Genomic DNA, 19638 nt, shown 5'->3' on the forward strand with positions numbered 1-19638 from the left:
TGAGTATAAACTGCAGTGACTCGGGGGGCACGGTGGTTAAGTGGGTAGCACTGTCGCCTCACAGCAAGAAGGTCCTGAGTTCGATTCCCAGGTGGGGCGGTCCGGGTCCTTTTTGTGTGGAGTTTGCATGTTCTCCCCGTGTCTGTGTGGGTTTCCTCCCACAGTCCAAAGACGTGCAAGTGAGGTGATTTGGAGATACTAAATTGTCCATGACTGTGCTTGATATAAACTTGTGAACTGATGAATCTTGTGTAATGAGTAACTACCGTTCCTGTCATGAATGTAACCAAAGTGTAAAACATGCTGTTAAAATCCTAATAAACAAACAAACTGCAGTGACTAAACTAGGAGCTTCTAGGACATCTTGAACTCATGATTTCGAATCTGAGCTGAGGCCGGTCAACTATATAGACAGTGAGGGTGAGAGGGATGTAGGGATTCCTGCTGCAACTACGACCTCTGCTGAGATGGGGAATAATGGGAACAATGGAGATTGGAGAACTTTTTATTAGTATATTGAAGCAACCAAGAGAGCCTATGTTAGGTTTAACATACCTGCTGTCCCCAAATGAGCCACCAGGGGGTGGATTACAGTAATGTGCCATCTGACGTTCCTACAGCGGTCAACAGGGGGCATAAAAGAGCAGATTGACTGATAGTGTCAATCATTTTAGCCGCACTTCAAAAGCAGTCTCTGTGCCTAATTAAGTCATGATTCGTTTTGGCAAACAAAAAGTTTATAAATGTAATGATCGTTAAACTTTGTTTCAAAATGTTTTTTTGCAATATATTGGCATGCAGGTTTAAATATTTAAAATGCATTAAATTAGGGTTATGCTCTCCATATTTCTTGTGTATTTTAGATTATATTTAGTAATAAGTAAATGAATCCTGTTAATTATACACAGTCCTATAAACATAAATAAATTAATATATTAGATTTTGATTGAATAATATTGTAAATATGTATTTTATTATATGAGCATTTTATTTCATTCTCAACTCATTTTCATCAATCACTTTATCCTGGGCTGGGTTGGGTAAACACTGGGTGCAAGTCTTGAACGTGTGTGTGTGTTATATTTTTATTATTGCTTATTTAGTTCATGTCACTTTTTCACAATTTTTTCTCTTAAATTTGTATATGTATATTTTTAACTTTTTATATATTGTACATTTTCTATTGCTATTATTATTGTTGTTTTCTATTTTTATTTAAACTTTATTTTTATTATATTTCCTAAATAGGGATGTAACGATGCACCACAAGACAGTTAAAAATTGGTGCACGTGTGCCACGATTTGTATAGGTTATTCATTTAAGAGGAATCGCTAGAGGGTTGCCAGGTTCGGAATTTTCCAGACAAATGTATTTATGTGAGGATATTTTCTTTATTTGTATTATTCATGTACTTATATAATTTGGGATTTGTTTTAAAATTTAATTTCAGGTTTTTTACACAATAAGCATTGTTTGGCACAGTTTGTACCTACCTCAGAAATAAAAGGACATTCATTATTCAGATAAATAAAAGATAAGCCCACATACAATATTTTATTTTATTTTTTAAAGAGAAATAATAAAAGGAAACTTTGTTATAATTTGCCTTCAATTTCATTTTGTAAAAAAAATCGTATCATGAACCCAGTATCGTAAATTGTATCGTATCATGGGTAGAGTGTGTTGTTTGATCCCTACTCCTAAATGTTACTAAGCTTTGGCAATACTAAGTCCATATTCTGTCATGCCAATAAAGCTACGTCTGAGGTCGAGTGAGTGAGGGTGTGTGTTTGCCCAGTGCGACCCTGACCAGGATAAAGCGATGGTAACACAGACCATGAATAATAATAATAATAATAATAATAATAATAATAATAATAATAGGGTTAAAGCTAATAATAATAATAATGTTAGGGTTAATAATAATAATAATAATAATAATAATAATAGGGTTAAAGCTAATAATAATAATAATATTAGGGTTAATAATAATAATAATAATAATAATAATAATAATAGGGTTAAAGCTAATAATAATAATAATGTTAGGGTTAATAATAATAATAATAATAATAATAATAATAATAGGGTTAAAGCTAATAATAATAATGTTAGGGTTAATAATAGTAATAATAATAATAATAATAATAATAATAATAATAATAATATGAGTTGTGTTTCCTCTTTGCACCACTAGATGTCGCCATCATCCCAACCAACTGAAACTGTACCGCCCCTGTCTGTTCTGTGTGACCATGTGTGGCTGTTTACATAAACTGCGACCTAAATGAATTACACCACCGATTTACTAATTACAAAGCAAATGTGGTAATGCGGCGCTAAAGTGGGTAATTATTATATTTAATATATTATAACAGTTCAGTTGTATGTGTTACTGATAGAGGATAACAGAATACTAGGGGTTAGCCTGCGTGTTTGTTTTTAGCCTGCGAGCTAGGACCTCTGTTTACTGTTCTTCAATTGCACAACTGTTGAATCGCCCCATAATAACAATAATAGCTGAATATTACTACTACTAATAATAATAATAATATATATATATTGAACAGGCAGACAGGGCTCTGCAGTTGCAAGTGCTAGTCTGTATGACCTAAAGTTGGGTTACAACATGATTAAACCATAAGGAACTCAATAACCATCTCTAGTTTGTTTCAGCTGTGATGTGTTATATATAAACACCACCCAGAGATTCAAGTGTTCAAGGTGTGTTACAACCATGATGGGGCTGCTCACAAAAACTGAGAGAGGAGATGATTAGATGTAAGAAGATTTCCAAGACCTTGAACATTCCTAGAGACACAATTCGGAGTCTGGAAGTTTCAAACTTGTGCCAAAGAAAGCTTGACATTTCATCCAGAGGCCTTAGCTATCTCATCAGCACAATGATGGTAAATCCCTGTGTTACGGCAAAAGTCCTACAGGACGACCTGATAAAGACTGAGATAAATGTGTCAGTGGCAACCATAAGATGATCGTTTTACAACCAGAGGTTTCATGGCCGGACACCACGACTCAAAACATATGACAATCACGCCCATGCGGCTCTGCAGACATATTATTTAAGCTGGCACAGCGAGCGGAACTTGACATAAAGTTAGTAATAACAAAGCTGCCTCATTAAGAGGAACGATGTGATTGGTCAGTTTTACTGTCATTTGGTCCCTAATCGATTTCTATTGCTCTGCCCTTTTTTTTTTTTTTACCTGGACCACTAATCAAAGCACAATATTCTGTATAGCAGTGGCAGAGTGTGGGTTTCCTTTAATTAAACCTTTACATTCCGAAACAAATTGAATACACAGGTCTGAAGGATTTATTTGCTTAGATTTGTATTTGTTTAAATTGGTACTGTCAAATTATGAGTAGATAAAACAAAATTAGAACTGATCACGTATTATGTTGTACTATGTTGTATTATTTTTTGTATAGGTCAATGATTAAACCTGTGCTGCCCTCATTATACCTAAAATTAAGGTTCTTACAACTGGGTTTTGTTCACATCTGGGAGTTTGTGATGCCGATTCAGGGGGGTCATAAAAGTGTAACCTAGAAATTGTAAATAAATAGCGGCATGTTATTTGTGGTAGTAAATAGTGGCAAGACTGAATTAACATTCACAACAGACAATTAGATTCAGAACTTTAGTTTTATTCCTAGTTCAGCTGGCAAAAAAGCTTTGAATAGACATTTAGGCATTGCATCATATCATGTTTTTGTGGATTTGTGGATTCTAACAAGTCATCGACTTATAAGTTATTCGAACGCACTACTTAGACAGCGATTCCATCAGGTTTTGCTTACTAAGCTAACACAGTTAGCATCATGCCATTCAAACCAATGGGATGGGGTGGCACAACGTGCTAGCATGTACACTAACGTCTCCCCCTCACAAACCCGAATTTACAAATAAATACAAATTACAAATTACACATCAATAATAATTTATTTACATTGATGTTTAAGATATCTTACTAGTGAGCATATTAAAGCATCTAGGATTTCGAACAGCCTCCCTCTCTGGAGCGTTCATAGGATGACGTAAAATGTTTAGGCATTTAGGCATTGCATCATGTCATGTTTTTGTGGATTTGTTTTTGTTATTTTTAGGAAAACCAAGTGCTTGACAGCATCGAAGGCTAACGTCATGTCTCTGACCTTCTTTCTATGTTCAAGGTTGTTAAGATTCTTTAAAATTATTATAGATGGTGTTTTATAGATGCATATTAACCATCCACCAATAGAAAATGGTGATAAAATTTGTGTGTGTGGTGGGGGGGTGAATACTTTTGCTTAGATATTTAATTATGTGTTTGCAACAACATTTGTGGCTGGGTGTGTATACTTTACTCAGATGTGTGATTGTGTGTGTGCAAGTATGTATTTGGTGGGATGTGAATACTTTTGATCAGTTATGGGATTGTGTGTTTGTGTGTGCAAGTATGTATTAAGCAGGGATGTGAATACTTTTGCTCAGTTAAGTGATTGTGTGTGTGCAAGTATGTATTTGGTGGGATGTGAATACTTTTGATCAGTTATGTGATTGTGTGTTTGTGTGTGCAAGTATGTATTTAACAGGGATGTGAATACTTTTGCTCAGTTAAGTGATTGTGTGTGTGCAAGTATGTATTTAACAGGGATGTGAATACTTTTGCTCAGTTAAGTGATTGTGTGTGTGCAAGTATGTATTTAACAGGGATGTGAATACTTTTGCTCAGTTAAGTGATTGTGTGTGTGCAAGTATGTATTTAGCAGGGATGTGAATACTTTTGCTCAGTTAAGTGATTGTGTGTGTGCAAGTATGTATTTAACAGGGATGTGAATACTTTTGCTCAGTTAAGTGATTGTGTGTGTGCAAGTATGTATTTAACAGGGATGTGAATACTTTTGCTCAGTTAAGTGATTGTGTGTGGAAGTATGTATTTAGTAGGGATGTGAATACTTTTACTCAGTTAAGTGATTGTGTGTGGTGTGTGCAAGTATGTATTTAACAGGGATGTGAATACTTTTGCTCAGTTAAGTGATTGTGTGTGTGCAAGTATGTATTTAGTAGGGATGTGAATACTTTTGCTCAGTTAAGTGATTGTGTGTGTGCAAGTATGTATTTAACAGGGATGTGAATACTTTTGCTCAGTTAAGTGATTGTGTGTGTGGAAGTATGTATTTAGTAGGGATGTGAATACTTTTGCTCAGTTAAGTGATTGTGTGTGTGCAAGTATGTATTTAGTAGGGATGTGAATACTTTTGCTCAGTTAAGTGATTGTGTGTGTGCAAGTATGTATTTGGTGGGATGTGAATACTTTTGCTCAGTTAAGTGATTGTGTGTTTGTGTGTGCAAGTATGTATTTAGTGGGGATGTGAATACTTTTGCTCAGTTGTGTGATTGTGTGTGTGCAAGTATGTAGTTGGTGTGAATGTGGACTGATCTTCATTCTTCACTCTTTATCTTACCCAGACTTTGTGGCAAATGCTGCACGGGTCAGATATTTCAGAGGAGAGCTCTGTCGGGAGCTGACGCCGTTAACGCTCTCCGACCCTTTTATTTCGCCGTGCACCCCGATTTCTTCGGCCAGCATCCGAGAGAGCGGGTAAGAAGGGTGTTGGTGCTTTCATAACCTGCTCTTTGTCCTTCCTTGCTCTTTATCCTCGTCCTTTATGTTCCGCTTTGTAGGTAGTGAATGAAAACTCACTGAAAAGGTTAAACGGATATCTGGAAAATCTTCAGAAGCCTGGATTTAGGTCTGTCAGTCCTGCGAGGCTTACTTTCTACGTCAGGGACACGAAGGAGAAAACGGAGAGTGACGCCGACCTGCTGCCCTCTGGTAACTGTTAATAATTTGTGTTAATTAATCGATTAACTGATTGATTGAGTGATTTAATCCTCAAAGGGAAATTGCAGTGTTGCAGCAGCATTTGTGATTGTGTGTGTGCAAGTATGTATTTGGTTGCAGACATTATGTGTACCATGTTGGTCTGCTTTGAAGTTGTGCAGTGGAAAAGAACAGACAGTCCAGATTAGACCACAATTTTTTTGAAGCTTGTATATCTGCCCATCTGACTGGGCAAACACTTCGGAAACAGTAGGAGTTTGTTTTACCTGTGTATTTCTTCCTATACCATTAGAGGTGGTTTTATCTGCTACAGAGGTACCTTGGAACTCAACGTCATTTGGTTCTGGGAGGGGCGTCGAGTTTCAAGGTATTTTTTCCCATAAGGATGTTTGGGAAACATGTTAATGCATCCATGGTCCCGTAGAACTGCATATATTTTAGGCTTATGTAAAATAATGAGTTTAGCTTTACTTCTTTATTGTTTCCTTATGCTTCTTAATGGTGGAGATGCTTGATGTTGGAATACCGTATTCCCTTCAGTACCGGCGCATTCACATGAGAAGTGACATGAGAAGTTATTTCATATGAAGTGTGACGGCGGTGCACAAAACTTAACGTGACTTATTGTAGTAAAACAGCGAGTGAGGAATGTGATTAGTGGAGGAACTTATGATCAGTAATAATGAAGAGAAGTTTAGTGCTCCTGTCTCCTTCTTTTACTACATTAAACCACGTTAAGCTTTATTTAGACTCTGGGAGAAGCTGATTCTGATTCTCACCATTTCTCAGAAGCTGGAGCTGTAACACAAGTTTAAAAGTGAAACAGGGAGGAGAATCCAGATAAACACAGATACATGTGGAGCTGTAACACTGGATCTGACGCTTATTCCACACTAATGCAGATTCGACGAAGGGCGTCAAGTTTCAAAGATTTAGAGTTTGGGGAATGTCGAGATACAAGGTACCACTACCAGGGGTGTCCAAACTTTTTTTTTTTTTACTGAGGGCCACATACTAAGGGCCACTCACCTCTAGTGTATTAAAGTTAGCAAAATCAATTCAGTGTAGGTAAATTACGCTTGATGATTGAATTTGCAACAGAATAAACAAGCTACTCCACAGCTGTCCATTATTTTTTGGTTGACGTTGTTTGCAATGTTAGCAATGCAGGGTGTGTTCGAAAGCCTAGTGAGCTGCATTGCTGTCTTACTGCCTACATAGGCTGCTGCCTCAGCAGAGAGGATTCTAATAAGTCATCGACTTATAAGGCAGGTCATCGACTAATAAGGCAGGTTATTCGAATTTTTATTATTCTGTGAGAAAAGTTGTGCCGCACTGAATGCTGGGATTGCCTTTACCGCTAAGGCATCGGATGCTCACTCGTTCTTGAGTCAAAATACCATTGACATTTTAAGATACCTCACTAGTGAGCATATTAAGGCATCTAGGATTTTGAACAGCCTCCTTGTCGGGAGCGAGTGTAGGATGACGTAAAATGCGTCTACGTAGAGAGATCGCTAGGTTTTCGAATCCACCCATAAATTGACTTTATCAAGTAATTAGGCTTATTAACACATGAATACTGTGTAATATATTTTGACCAGTGATGCTGCACTTTGGACTGAAGGGTGGTGGGCAGGTCAAGACTATGTTTGGTGGTTCTTTTCTGAACCTCATTTTTTCATCTGAGGGTAGCACTGTCGCCTCACAGCAAGAAGGTCCTGGGTTCGATCCCCAGGTGGGGCGGTCCGGGTCATTTCTGTGTGGAGTTTGCATGTTCTCCCCGTGTCTGTGTGAGTTTCCTCTGGATGCTCTGATTTCCTCCTACAGTCCAAAGACGTGCAACTGAGGTGAAATGGAGAGACTAAATTGTCCAAGACTGTGCTTGATATAACCTTGTGAACTGGTGAATCTTGTGTAATGAGTAACTACCGTTCCTGTCATGAATGTAACCAAAGTGTAAAACATGACGTTAAAATCCTTTAAGACCGTGTTCCTGCATTTCCCAGGTTTCCGCTTAGTGACCTTCACTCTGCAGGCGAAGGATGTGCTGTGTGCGGTGGTGGACGTTCTAAAGTCCTGTAGCTTGTCAGTAGAGCACATGCAGGGTCTCCTCGAGGCCAGAGAGAAAAGCCAGAAGTCGAAGCAGCAGGGTGGAACTCCTTTCTATCGACCCATTAAATGGGACAAGACGTACTATGCGTTCACTGGCTTCAGAGACCCAGAGCAGGAGCTGGAGCAGGCCAGGAAAGTGGAGACCACGCTCAGGTAGTCCAGCCAAACCCTGGTGACCTTTATTAAGCCTGTATTATCTTTTTATGTAATGTACTCCTGTTTCCCAAGAGAATTAGTTCAACCTGTGTCACCTAGAATAGGAATAAACATGTAGGAATTTTTAGAAAGATGGGTTTTTTTCCATAAGATGTAAGGTTCTTCAATTTTAATATTCGTTTCTGTGTCATGATTATGTAATTATTATTTAAATGTATTTTTTTAATTATTTAAATGAAATTATTATTTAAATTATATATACATTTATATATAAGTATTTGAATAAAAATTAATTATATATATGTATATAAGTTGAATATATTATTTTACATTTTAAAAATAAATTTTAAATAATTTTTTTATTAATTAATTATTATTTAAATTATATATGTAAGTATTTAAATATAAGTTAATTAATAATATAATTATATAAATATACAGTATATGTACGTATATATATGTTTTGAATATATTATTTAAAGTTACTTAAATGTAATTATTATTTACATTATATATATTTATATATAAGTATTTAAATATGAATACATTTTTAATATAATTATATATATACCTGTATGTATATATATATATATATATATATATATATATACAGTGTATCACAAAAGTGAGTACACCCCTCACATTTCTGCAAATATTTTATTATATATTTTCATGGGACAACACTATAGAAATAAAACTTGGATATAACTTAGAGTAGTCAGTGTACAACTTGTATAGCAGTGTAGATTTACTGTCTTCTGAAAATAACTCAACACACAGCCATTAATGTCTAAATGGCTGGCAACATAAGTGAGTACACCCCACAGTGAACATGTCCAAATTGTGCCCAAAGTGTCAATATTTTGTGTGACCACCATTATTATCCAGCACTGCCTTAACCCTCCTAGGCATGGAATTCACCAGAGCTGCACAGGTTGCTACTGGTATCCTCTTCCACTCCTCCATGATGACATCACGGAGCTGGTGGATGTTAGACACCTTGAACTCCTCCACCTTCCACTTGAGGATGCGCCACAGGTGCTCAATTGGGTTTAGTCCATCACCTTTACCTTCAGCTTCCTCAGCAAGGCAGTTGTCATCTTGGAGGTTGTGTTTGGGGTCGTTATCCTGTTGGAAAACTGCCATGAGGCCCAGTTTTCGAAGGGAGGGGATCATGCTCTGTTTCAGAATGTTACAGTACATGTTGGAATTCATGTTTCCCTCAATGAACTGCAGCTCCCCAGTGCCAGCAACACTCATGCAGCCCAAGACCATGATGCTACCACCACCATGCTTGACTGTAGGCAAGATACAGTTGTCTTGGTACTTCTCACCAGGGCGCCGCCACACATGCTGGACACCATCTGAGCCAAACAAGTTTATCTTGGTCTCGTCAGACCACAGGGCATTCCAGTAATCCATGTTCTTGGACTGCTTGTCTTCAGCAAACTGTTTGCGGGCTTTCTTGTGCGTCAGCTTCCTTCTGGGATGACGACCATGCAGACCGAGTTGATGCAGTGTGCGGCGTATGGTCTGAGCACTGACAGGCTGACCTCCCACGTCTTCAACCTCTGCAGCAATGCTGGCAGCACTCATGTGTCTATTTTTTAAAGCCAACCTCTGGATATGACGCCGAACACGTGGACTCAACTTCTTTGGTCGACCCTGGCGAAGTCTGTTCCGAGTGGAACCTGTCCTGGAAAACCGCTGTATGACCTTGGCCACCATGCTGTAGCTCAGTTTCAGGGTGTTAGCAATCTTCTTATAGCCCAGGCCATCTTTGTGGAGAGCAACAATTCTATTTCTCACATCCTCAGAGAGTTCTTTGCCATGAGGTGCCATGTTGAATATCCAGTGGCCAGTATGAGAGAATTGTACCCAAAACACCAAATTTAACAGCCCTGCTCCCCATTTACACCTGGGACCTTGACACATGACACCAGGGAGGGACAACGACACATTTGGGCACAATTTGGACATGTTCACTGTGGGGTGTTCTCACTTATGTTGCCAGCTATTTAGACATTAATGGCTGTGTGTTGAGTTATTTTCAGAAGACAGTAAATCTACACTGCTATACAAGCTGTACACTGACTACTCTAAGTTATATCCAAGTTTCATGTCTATAGTGTTGTCCCATGAAAAGATATAATGAAATATTTGCAGAAATGTGAGGGGTGTACTCACTTTTGTGATACACTGTATATATATATATATATGTTTTGAATATATTATTTAAAATTATTTAAATGTAATTATTATTTAGGTTATATATATACAGTATATACTGTATATATATATATATATATATATATATATATATATTAGTATTTAAATACAAATAAATTATTAATATAATAATTATATATATGTTTTGAATATATTATGTAAAATAATTTAAATATATTTTCAAAATATTAATTATAAATTAAAAATTAAAAAAAAGTATTAAAAGTATTAAACTATTATTTATATATTTTTAATATATTTTAATTGTATGTATTATTATACATAATTATTTAATGTAATAATGATGCAAATTCGACAATTTGTGTAAAAATTAGTAAAAATAGTATAGCTTTTAAATATTTTTTACCTGTTTTATTTGATCTTTTTTAGAGGTAAAAATATTATTTATAAATATATTTCAATAATGATATTCGAGAGCCTAAATTACATTTTTCATTTTATTTTAACCACAGTGGAAAACCTGAGAAGTGTCGTGCAGTGCTTTAATGAAGAAAAATGTTAAACTTACGTTTAAAGCCATTTAATATATTAGTAATTTAATTTTGAAGATCTTTTTAATACATCTTATTTCTTTTTAGTTCATACTGACAGAAAAAGTGTGTTTTTGAAAGCTATCTGTGGAATAAATAAGAATAATAGAATAAGAATAATTAACACCTTTATTAGTCATATACAGATACACATGTACAGTACAATGCAATTCTTTATTTGCATATCACAGCTTGTTTAGAAGCTGGGGTCAGATCGCAAGGTCAGCGATTGTACAGGGTTAAGGGCCTTGCTCAAGGGCCCAGCAGTGGAATCCCTAATGCTGCTGCTGTGTTCCTGCAGTCTGTGGCTGAGAAACAATGAACCGGAGGCCTCGAAAAAGCAGAACGCCAGCATACCCCGGCGAGCAGAGCTGGACAGACTGAAGAGAGAGCTCATCCAGAGACTGGGACTGCTGGACATCAGGTCAGCTCCCAGTACACATACCTTCATGCGGAAGTACATCCGTAGGATGCCAGCCAATGGTGCCATGTGCTCTGTGGTACAGGTGGCAGAGGAAATGGGGTGTTGCACATCGGTGTTGTCAGCTGCAGAGTCTGAGTCGTCTCGCTGTACAGAACCCGGAGGCTCTGCTCAATCTCAGAGGTATGTGAGTGTGCGGGAGTAAAGGATTATGGGTGTTTCTTAATGTATGAATGAACTGAGGGTAGTTGTAGCCTAGTGGTTAAGGTACTGGACTAGTAATTAAAAGGTCGCTGACCAGGTTGCCAGTGTTGGGCCCTTGAGCAAGGCCCTTAACCCTCAATTGCTTAGACCTTATACTGTCACAGTAGTTTAAGTCGCTTTGAATAAAAGCGTTCGCTAAATGTCGTAAATCTAAATGTTGTCTCACCACGCAGGGCACACGATCGTTTTCACTGACCAATCAGGAATGAACGCTTCAGGGCATGTAATGCTGGGAACAATGGATGTGCACCATCAGTGGACAAAGGTAACGTGTCTTTAATTCTAGTGTATCCATCTAATTCACTTCATTTACTTTATTTTAAATTGACAGTGTGTTTACCTGGACAAACCAAAAATCAGTTTTCACGGTAACGCAAACAAGTTTCAAGTTTATTCGTCGTTTGTACACGTGTTACGCCTAGTTCACACTACACGATTTTTGCCCTGATTTTCAGCTCTCAATCGCTATGTGTGAACTACTCAACAGCTCGATCCGAGCGGCTCGCCGAGCGTTCGGCGACCGAAGAGAGATATTCAGGTTGTCGAATATCTGAATCTGAGTTGCCAGACTGGCAATGAGCGCTATGTCGAACAGCCAATGAGAACGCAAGATGCGGTGTGAGGGGAAACGCAGGGGAGGAGTTGTAAAAAGGTGGGACGGGGCGTAATATAGTTTATGTTATACAACAGTTAGTTCCGACCTTACAATCTGATTGGTTGAGAAGCGTTCTAACCGTGCTGATATTGGTGATAACAGTTACGGCCTTTTCACACCACAACTGTATTACTCCGCTGACGCGTTGCCAGTAACGACAAGCTTCATGCACACACACGCGCACGCAGGCGACACAGACTTTTTTCCCGATCACCTTTTAAATCCGTTATCTGATATACAATCTAGTGCACTGTGTAGGGAACATAAATCAATCGTCTAATATATTGTCTAGTGCACTATGATACACAATCTAGTGCACTGTGTAGGGAACATAACCAATTGTCTAATTCACAATCTAGTGCACTATGTAGGGAATATAAATCCGTGATCTGATATACAATCTAGTGCACTATGTAGGGAACATTAATGTGTTTGTAACGCGAACAGTTAGCTTAATAGCCCAGTTAACAGCTCCTAAAAGTTCTGTTATCACCCATAATCCTTTGGTGTGTGCAAAAGGTTTTTTTTTTATTTCTTTTTTCCCTTCGGAGGTTCTTGCCTTTTTCTTCTTGTTGTTCTTACCTCTCTGAAATGAGTTTTTGCAACTTGGGATGTCTGCTTTGTAGTGTTAAACTTTATATTGGTTGTGGAACTACTTTTTGGCGGAAGGTATTGTCAATATTAAAGCATATTTATTATGAAATTCAGGGCTTCTTTGATTTATTTTCTTTCTTTATTTTGTATAAACTGTTGTATAAAAGCAGTAGAACACGAGAGGGAGTGTGTTATCACGAATAACATCACAGCTGAATGATCTACGGCACTCGCCTTCGGGTCGTGCCTGCGACCAAATCACAGACGTGATGTTATTCGCGATAACACACGACCTCCAGTGTTCTATTGTTGCATTGCAAAAAAAAAATGTATTGACCTCCAACTCACTATAGAACAATCCAAGCTGTTCCTGTATTTTCTCTTTGTTTTTACGCTGCTTATTAAAAAATAAAAAGATGTTTCTACAAGGGATCATCAATAAAATTAGGAACTGTCATGAAGTATTGAGCTGGTTGTAAAAGGCTCAGGATATTGTGCGAGTTGTTAAAGAGGATCAAATAAAACAAACAGAACATGAGGGTTAATAGAAATGGGTGAACGGGTGTGGCTAAAGCACCTGAACACAATATTCAGCAGGGGTGTCCATATACTTTTGGCTATATAGTTTATTAACCATGATTTGTAGCCTGCATCCACTTCAAATGAAGCATTCAAACAGGTCAGCTGTTCTCTTATTGACCGGTTTCTTTAGGCTCATGCTGCACCGGGTGTGTTGCTCTGGTGTAACCCGTGTGCGTTGCTCTGCGTGCAGCTCTTCGACAGGTTACCCAGCTACTGCAGTCTGCTCCAACAGACGGAGTGGCTCAAGGATCGGATCAGTTTTCTATTAGGGGGGATCCAGGTGATCCACTCGGAGCGTATGGATCCGGTGCTTCCTCTGGAGGAACACTACAGCACCCTCAGCACATTCCACAAAAGACTTCTGCCCCACCGTCTCACCCTGCACCCTCGCAGCCTGCAGGGCCTCTCCATGATCGTAGAGAAGTAATTTATTTATTTTAATCTCTTCAAATAAGTTTATGCAAAACAGTTTTCTGTTAGTCAGTGTGTTCTGTGTTTCCTGTAGTGACCGGACGACTCCCAGTCTCCATGAGATGGGTCATTTCAGCATCCCTACCATGTGTGACCCTAAACAGTTGCAGAACTTTCTTCAAAGCCACGCCCAGGAGGCCCACCGACGTCTCCAGTGCAGGAACCAGTCAGTGCTGATCCTCATGTTTCTTCTGTTATTATTATCGTATAATATACAGTGTATCACAAAAGTGAGTACACCCCTCACATTTTTGCAGATATTTAAGTATATCTTTTCATGGGACAACACTGACAAAATGACACTTTGACACAATGAAAAGTAGTCTGTGTGCAGCTTATATAACAGTGTAAATTTATTCTTCCCTCAAAATAACTCAATATACAGCCATTAATGTCTAAACCACCGGCAACAAAAGTGAGTACACCCCTAAGAGACTACACCCCTAAATGTCCAAATTGAGCACTGCTTGTCATTTTCCCTCCAAAATGTCATGTGATTTGTTAGTGTTACTAGGTCTCAGGTGTGCATAGGGAGCAGGTGTGTTCAATTTAGTAGTACAGCTCTCACACTCTCTCATACTGGTCACTGAAAGTTCCAACATGGCACCTCATGGCAAAGAACTCTCTGAGGATCTTAAAAGACGAATTGTTGCGCTACATGAAGATGGCCAAGGCTACAAGAAGATTGCCAACACCCTGAAACTGAGCTGCAGCACAGTGGCCAAGATCATCCAGCGTTTTAAAAGAGCAGGGTCCACTCAGAACAGACCTCGCGTTGGTCGTCCAAAGAAGCTGAGTGCACGTGCTCAGCGTCACATCCAACCGCTGTCTTTGAAAGATAGGCGCAGGAGTGCTGTCAGCATTGCTGCAGAGATTGAAAAGGTGGGGGTTCAGCCTGTCAGTGCTCAGACCATACGCCGCACACTACATCAAATTGGTCTGCATGGCTGTCACCCCAGAAGGAAGCCTCTTCTGAAGTCTCTACACAAGAAAGCCCGCAAACAGTTTGCTGAAGACATGTCAACAAAGGACATGGATTACTGGAACCATGTCCTATGGTCTGATGAGACCAAGATTAATTTGTTTGGTTCAGATGGTCTCAAGCATGTGTGGCGGCAATCAGGTGAGGAGTACAAAGATAAGTGTGTCATGCCTACAGTCAAGCATGGTGGTGGGAATGCCATGGTCTGGGGCTGCATGAGTGCAGCAGGTGTTGGGGAGTTACATTTCATTGAGGGACACATGAACTCCAATATGTACTGTGAAATACTGAAGCAGAGCATGATCCCCTCCCTCCGGAAACTGGGTCGCAGGGCAGTGTTCCAGCATGATAATGACCCCAAACACACCTCTAAGACGACCACTGCTTTATTGAAGAGGCTGAGGGTAAAGGTGATGGACTGGCCAAGCATGTCTCCAGACCTAAACCCAATAGAACATCTTTGGGGCATCCTCAAGCGGAAGGTGGAGGAGCGCAAAGTCTCGAATATCCGCCAGCTCCGTGATGTCGTCATGGAGGAGTGGAAAAGCATTCCAGTGGCAACCTGTGAAGCTCTGGTAAACTCCATGCCCAGGAGAGTTAAGGCAGTTCTGGGAAATAATGGTGGCCACACAAAATATTGACACTTCAGGAACTTTCACTAAGGGGTGTACTCACTTTTGTTGCCGGTGGTTTAGACATTAATGGCTGTATATTGAGTTATTTTGAGGGAAGAATAAATTTACACTGTTATATAAGCTGCACACAGACTACTTTTCATTGTGTCAAAGTGTCATTTTGTCAGTGTTGTCCCATGAAAAGATATACTTAAATATCTGCAGAAATGTGAGGGGTGTACTCACTTTTGTGATACACTGTATATATATATTATCGCTTATCGTAAAACTTGAACGTATACACAAACAGTGACCACTACACATTATTTATATATTCGATATGTACAGTCCTCCACACTGTAGCCAATACATCTCAATGTTTGCTTTTACACACATTTATACAGCCATAAATGAGGTGAGAAATAAATAAACAAGTAAATAAAATAAAGCCAGTACAGATACACAGTGGTACCTTGTAAACTCGAAACCTTTGAAACTTGACACCCTTTGTGGAGAAATTTGTACACGTAAACTCGACGTGTGTGCGACTGCCGCGGTAAAACATCATCAAAGTGTGAATGTGAGACGAATCTGCATCTGTGTGGAATAAGCATCAGATCCAGTGTTACAGCTCCACATGTATCTGTGTTTATCTGGATTTTCCTCCCTGTTTCACTTTTAAACTTGTGTTACAGCTCGAGGTTCAGAGAAATGGTGAGAATCAGAATCAGCTTCTCCCAGAGTCTAAATAAAGCTTAACGTGGTTTAATGTAGTAAAAGAAGGAGACAGGAGCACTAAACTCCTCTTCATTATTACTGATCATAAGTTCCTCCACTAATCACATTCCTCACTCACTGTTTTACTACAGTAACTCACGTTAAGCTTTGTGCAGCACCACTTTACACAGGAAATAACGGCACAGCAGCACAAAAGCGGTTTTGTCACTTCTCATGTGAATGCGCCGGTGCTGAACAGAATACGGTATTCCAAGGTCAGGCAATTAAGAAGCATAAGGAAACAATACAGAACTAAAGTACAAGGTTTACTGTATTTCAGTGTTTTTATATTATATTTGTGTTATTTTCAGTGTATAAGTGTCAAAAACAACCCCATTATTTTACATTAGCCCAAAATATACTGTATGCAGTTCCACGGGACCATGGACGCATTAACAGGTTTTACATACATGAAACTGGACGAACCAGTTCACATTGAGTTTCAAAGTACCACTGTACAAGATATGCAACCCCCACTTTAGTTTTGTAATACAGACAAAGGGTATTACAATACTTATTATGGTGGTGATGGACAGAGTAAGACAAATTTATACACCAACCAGGCATAACATTCTGAGCACTGACAGGTGAAGTGAATAACACTGATTATCTCTTCATCACGGCACCTGTTAGTGGGGTGGATATATTAGGCAGCAAGTGACATTTTATCCTCAAAGTTGGTGTTAGAAGCAGGAAAAATGGTTGAGCGTGAGGATCTGAGCGAGTTTGACGAGGACCGAATTGTGATGGATAGAAGACTGGGTAAGAGCATCTCCAAAACTGCAGCTCTTGTGGGGTGTTCCCAGTCTGCAGTGGTCAGTATCTATCAAAAGTGGTAAACCGGCGGCAGGGTCATGAGCGGCCAAGGCTCACTGTTGCACGTGGGGAGCGATCCAACAGACGGGCTACTGTAGCTCAAACTGCTGAAGAAGTTCATGCTGGTTCTGATAGAAAGGTGTCAGAATACACAGTGCAGCACAGTTGCAGGGCTATTTTGGCAGCAAAAGGGGGACCAACACAATATTAGGAAGATGGTCATAATGTTTTGCGTGATCGGTGTATGTTCAGCATCTAGTACATTATTACAGCATCCCAATATAATTATCCTTTCAAAGATTCTTGAGATTTTATCAATAATATTGTCAGTCCTCAGGTTTTTGAAAAAGAAATAGTTTAAAAGAACATTCCACTGTATTTAATTATTATTATATTTCTCTTCGACCCATTTTTTTTGGCTCGCAACTCTGTTTGAAAAGCCCTGCTACTGAGCACCGCAGTTTCTGTTCTGCTCAGTATGGTTTGCATGTGTTCCTGCAGGTTAGAGACCGAGGAGAGGAACGTGGTGTCCGGCTGTGTCCAGGGTCTGTCTCTGCGCCGTCTCTCCAAAGAGCCCAGCGTCTCCAGCAGTCAGATGATCCCCTGTTGCAGGCGTTTAATGGACGAGAGGTCTCCTCACATGCAGGGCCTGCACCTCCGTGTTTCACACTTCTACTCGGTCATGCAGGATGGAGATCTGTGTATTCCCTGGGACTGGAAGGGTTAATGTACCTGCACAAATTAGCCAGTACTAGGTTTGGTTTATATGTAGCGTATTTCCAGTGCACTTTGGACTTGTGTGAAGGGTACTCGTATGTCAGTATGTTGGTTTTAGGTACTCTGGATGTGTAGGAGTAGCTGCATTTCTGTGAAAGCAGCTGATGGCCAAGAGAGGGCCCCAAAAAATCATTCATGGGACTTTTTTGGACGTCAAAGTAAGTGAAGAACCTGACAGGAGCAATGACTAATCACTGTAAAAGACTAAGCACATGTACACGTAAATTAATAAGCTGGTCATTATTAATTTTGTCAATTATCTGATTGTTTATCAACAAATGACTCAGATTTCATGAAAAAAGATTTATTATGTTATCATGTTATCATATTCAATTCAGCACACTTTTTTTGCCGTATGCCCTTCCTGACGCAGCCCTACTATTTATCCGGGCTTGGGACCGGCACTAAAAGTGCACTGATACACAGATCATCCATAACATTAAAACCACCTCCTTGCTTCTACAATCACTATCCATTTTATCAGCTCCACTTACCATATAGAAGCACTTTGTAGTTCTACAATTACTGACTGTAGTCCATCTGTTTCCCTACATGCTTTGTTAGCCCCCTTTCATGCTGTTCTTCAATGGTCAGGACCCCCACAGAGCAGGTATTATTTAGGTGGTGGATCATTCTCAGCACTGCAGTGACACTGACATGGTGGTGGTGTGTTAGTGTGTGTTGTGCTGGGATGAGTGGATCAGACACAGCAGCGCTGCTGGAGTTTTTAAACACCTCACTGTCACTGCTGGACTGAGAATAGTCCACCAACCAAAAACAGCCAACCAGCCTCTGACCACTGATGAAGGTCTAGAAGATGACCAACTCAAACAGCAGCAATAGATGAGCGATCGTCTCTGACTTTACATCTACAAGGTGGACCAACTAGGTAGGAATGTCTACTAGAGTGGACACGGTATTTAAAAACTCCAGCACCAGCACAACACACACTAACACACCACCACCATGTCAGTGTCACTGCAGTGCTGAGAATGATCCACCACCTAAATAATACCTGCTCTGTGGGGGTCCTGATCATTGAAGAACAGGGTGAAAGCAGGTTTTAAAAGTATGTAGAGAAAAAGATTAACTACAGTCAGTAATTGTAGAACTACAAAGTGCTTCTATATGGTAAGTGGAGCTGATAATATGGACAGTGAGTGTAGAAACAAAGAGGTGTTTTTAATGTTATGGCTGATCAGTGTATATGGCCAAGCCCTTGACTTTGGGGTTTATTTAATAAAGCGTTTTTGTAGCATTAGGGGTGGCTCTGTCGCCTCTCAACAAGAAGGTCCTGGGTTCGATTCCCAGGTGTAGAGGTCTGGGTCCTTTCTGTGTGAAGTTTGCATGTTATCCCCGTGTCTGTTTGTGTGTTAAGGTGTGAATGTGTTTGTGCCCTGTCTAGTGTGTTTCTGTGTGCCCTGCGCGCATTGAGAGCTGGGATAGACTCCAGCACCCCCCGCGACCCTGATTAGGATAAGAGAGCGAGTATTAGCAGTGTTAGCATTGTGCACGGTATTGCAGTCTGTGTAATGCACCTGATGTCCAGAAGATGGAGGTCATTCTGTATGATGGAGATGTTCAGCTAAAATTCACTTAGCAAAAAAAAACACAGCGTAATCTACTTCTTAATTAAGCAGACTTTCATTTCAGTAGTCGTTGTTAGGATGAATCTTTTGGTTCAAAAAGGTCCTGAAGAAAGCAGTCGAGAAGTCCAGAAAGTACTCTTTAAAACACTTTATTAAGTGTAAAAATAATCTGTGAATATATATCAGAGCTAAGCC

At 39.4% G+C, this 19638-nt stretch overlaps 1 protein-coding gene across 2 annotated transcripts; it reads left to right on the forward strand.

Annotated features, from left to right (window-relative positions):
- Positions 1-2270: 2270 nt before the first annotated feature.
- Positions 2271-18101, forward strand: tcaim (T cell activation inhibitor, mitochondrial). Of its 2 annotated transcripts, none has more exons than XM_062992231.1 (11): positions 2271-2349; positions 4130-4195; positions 5475-5607; positions 5691-5841; positions 7860-8118; positions 11203-11325; positions 11408-11505; positions 11760-11851; positions 13608-13840; positions 13923-14054; positions 17579-18101. In XM_062992231.1, the coding sequence occupies exons 2-11, from the start codon at positions 4167-4169 to the stop codon at positions 17802-17804; spliced, it is 1476 nt and encodes a 491-aa protein (XP_062848301.1). In that variant the 5' UTR covers positions 2271-2349; positions 4130-4166; the 3' UTR covers positions 17805-18101. The 2 variants fall into 2 exon arrangements, with proteins under 2 accessions (XP_062848301.1, XP_062848300.1); XM_062992230.1 differs by lacking the exon at positions 2271-2349 and adding an exon at positions 2653-2910.
- The last annotated feature ends 1537 nt before the right edge of the window (positions 18102-19638 follow it).

The sequence above is a fragment of the Trichomycterus rosablanca genome, chromosome 3 (genome assembly GCF_030014385.1).
Source record: "Trichomycterus rosablanca isolate fTriRos1 chromosome 3, fTriRos1.hap1, whole genome shotgun sequence".
In the NCBI taxonomy this organism is placed as follows: Eukaryota; Metazoa; Chordata; class Actinopteri; order Siluriformes; family Trichomycteridae; genus Trichomycterus; species Trichomycterus rosablanca.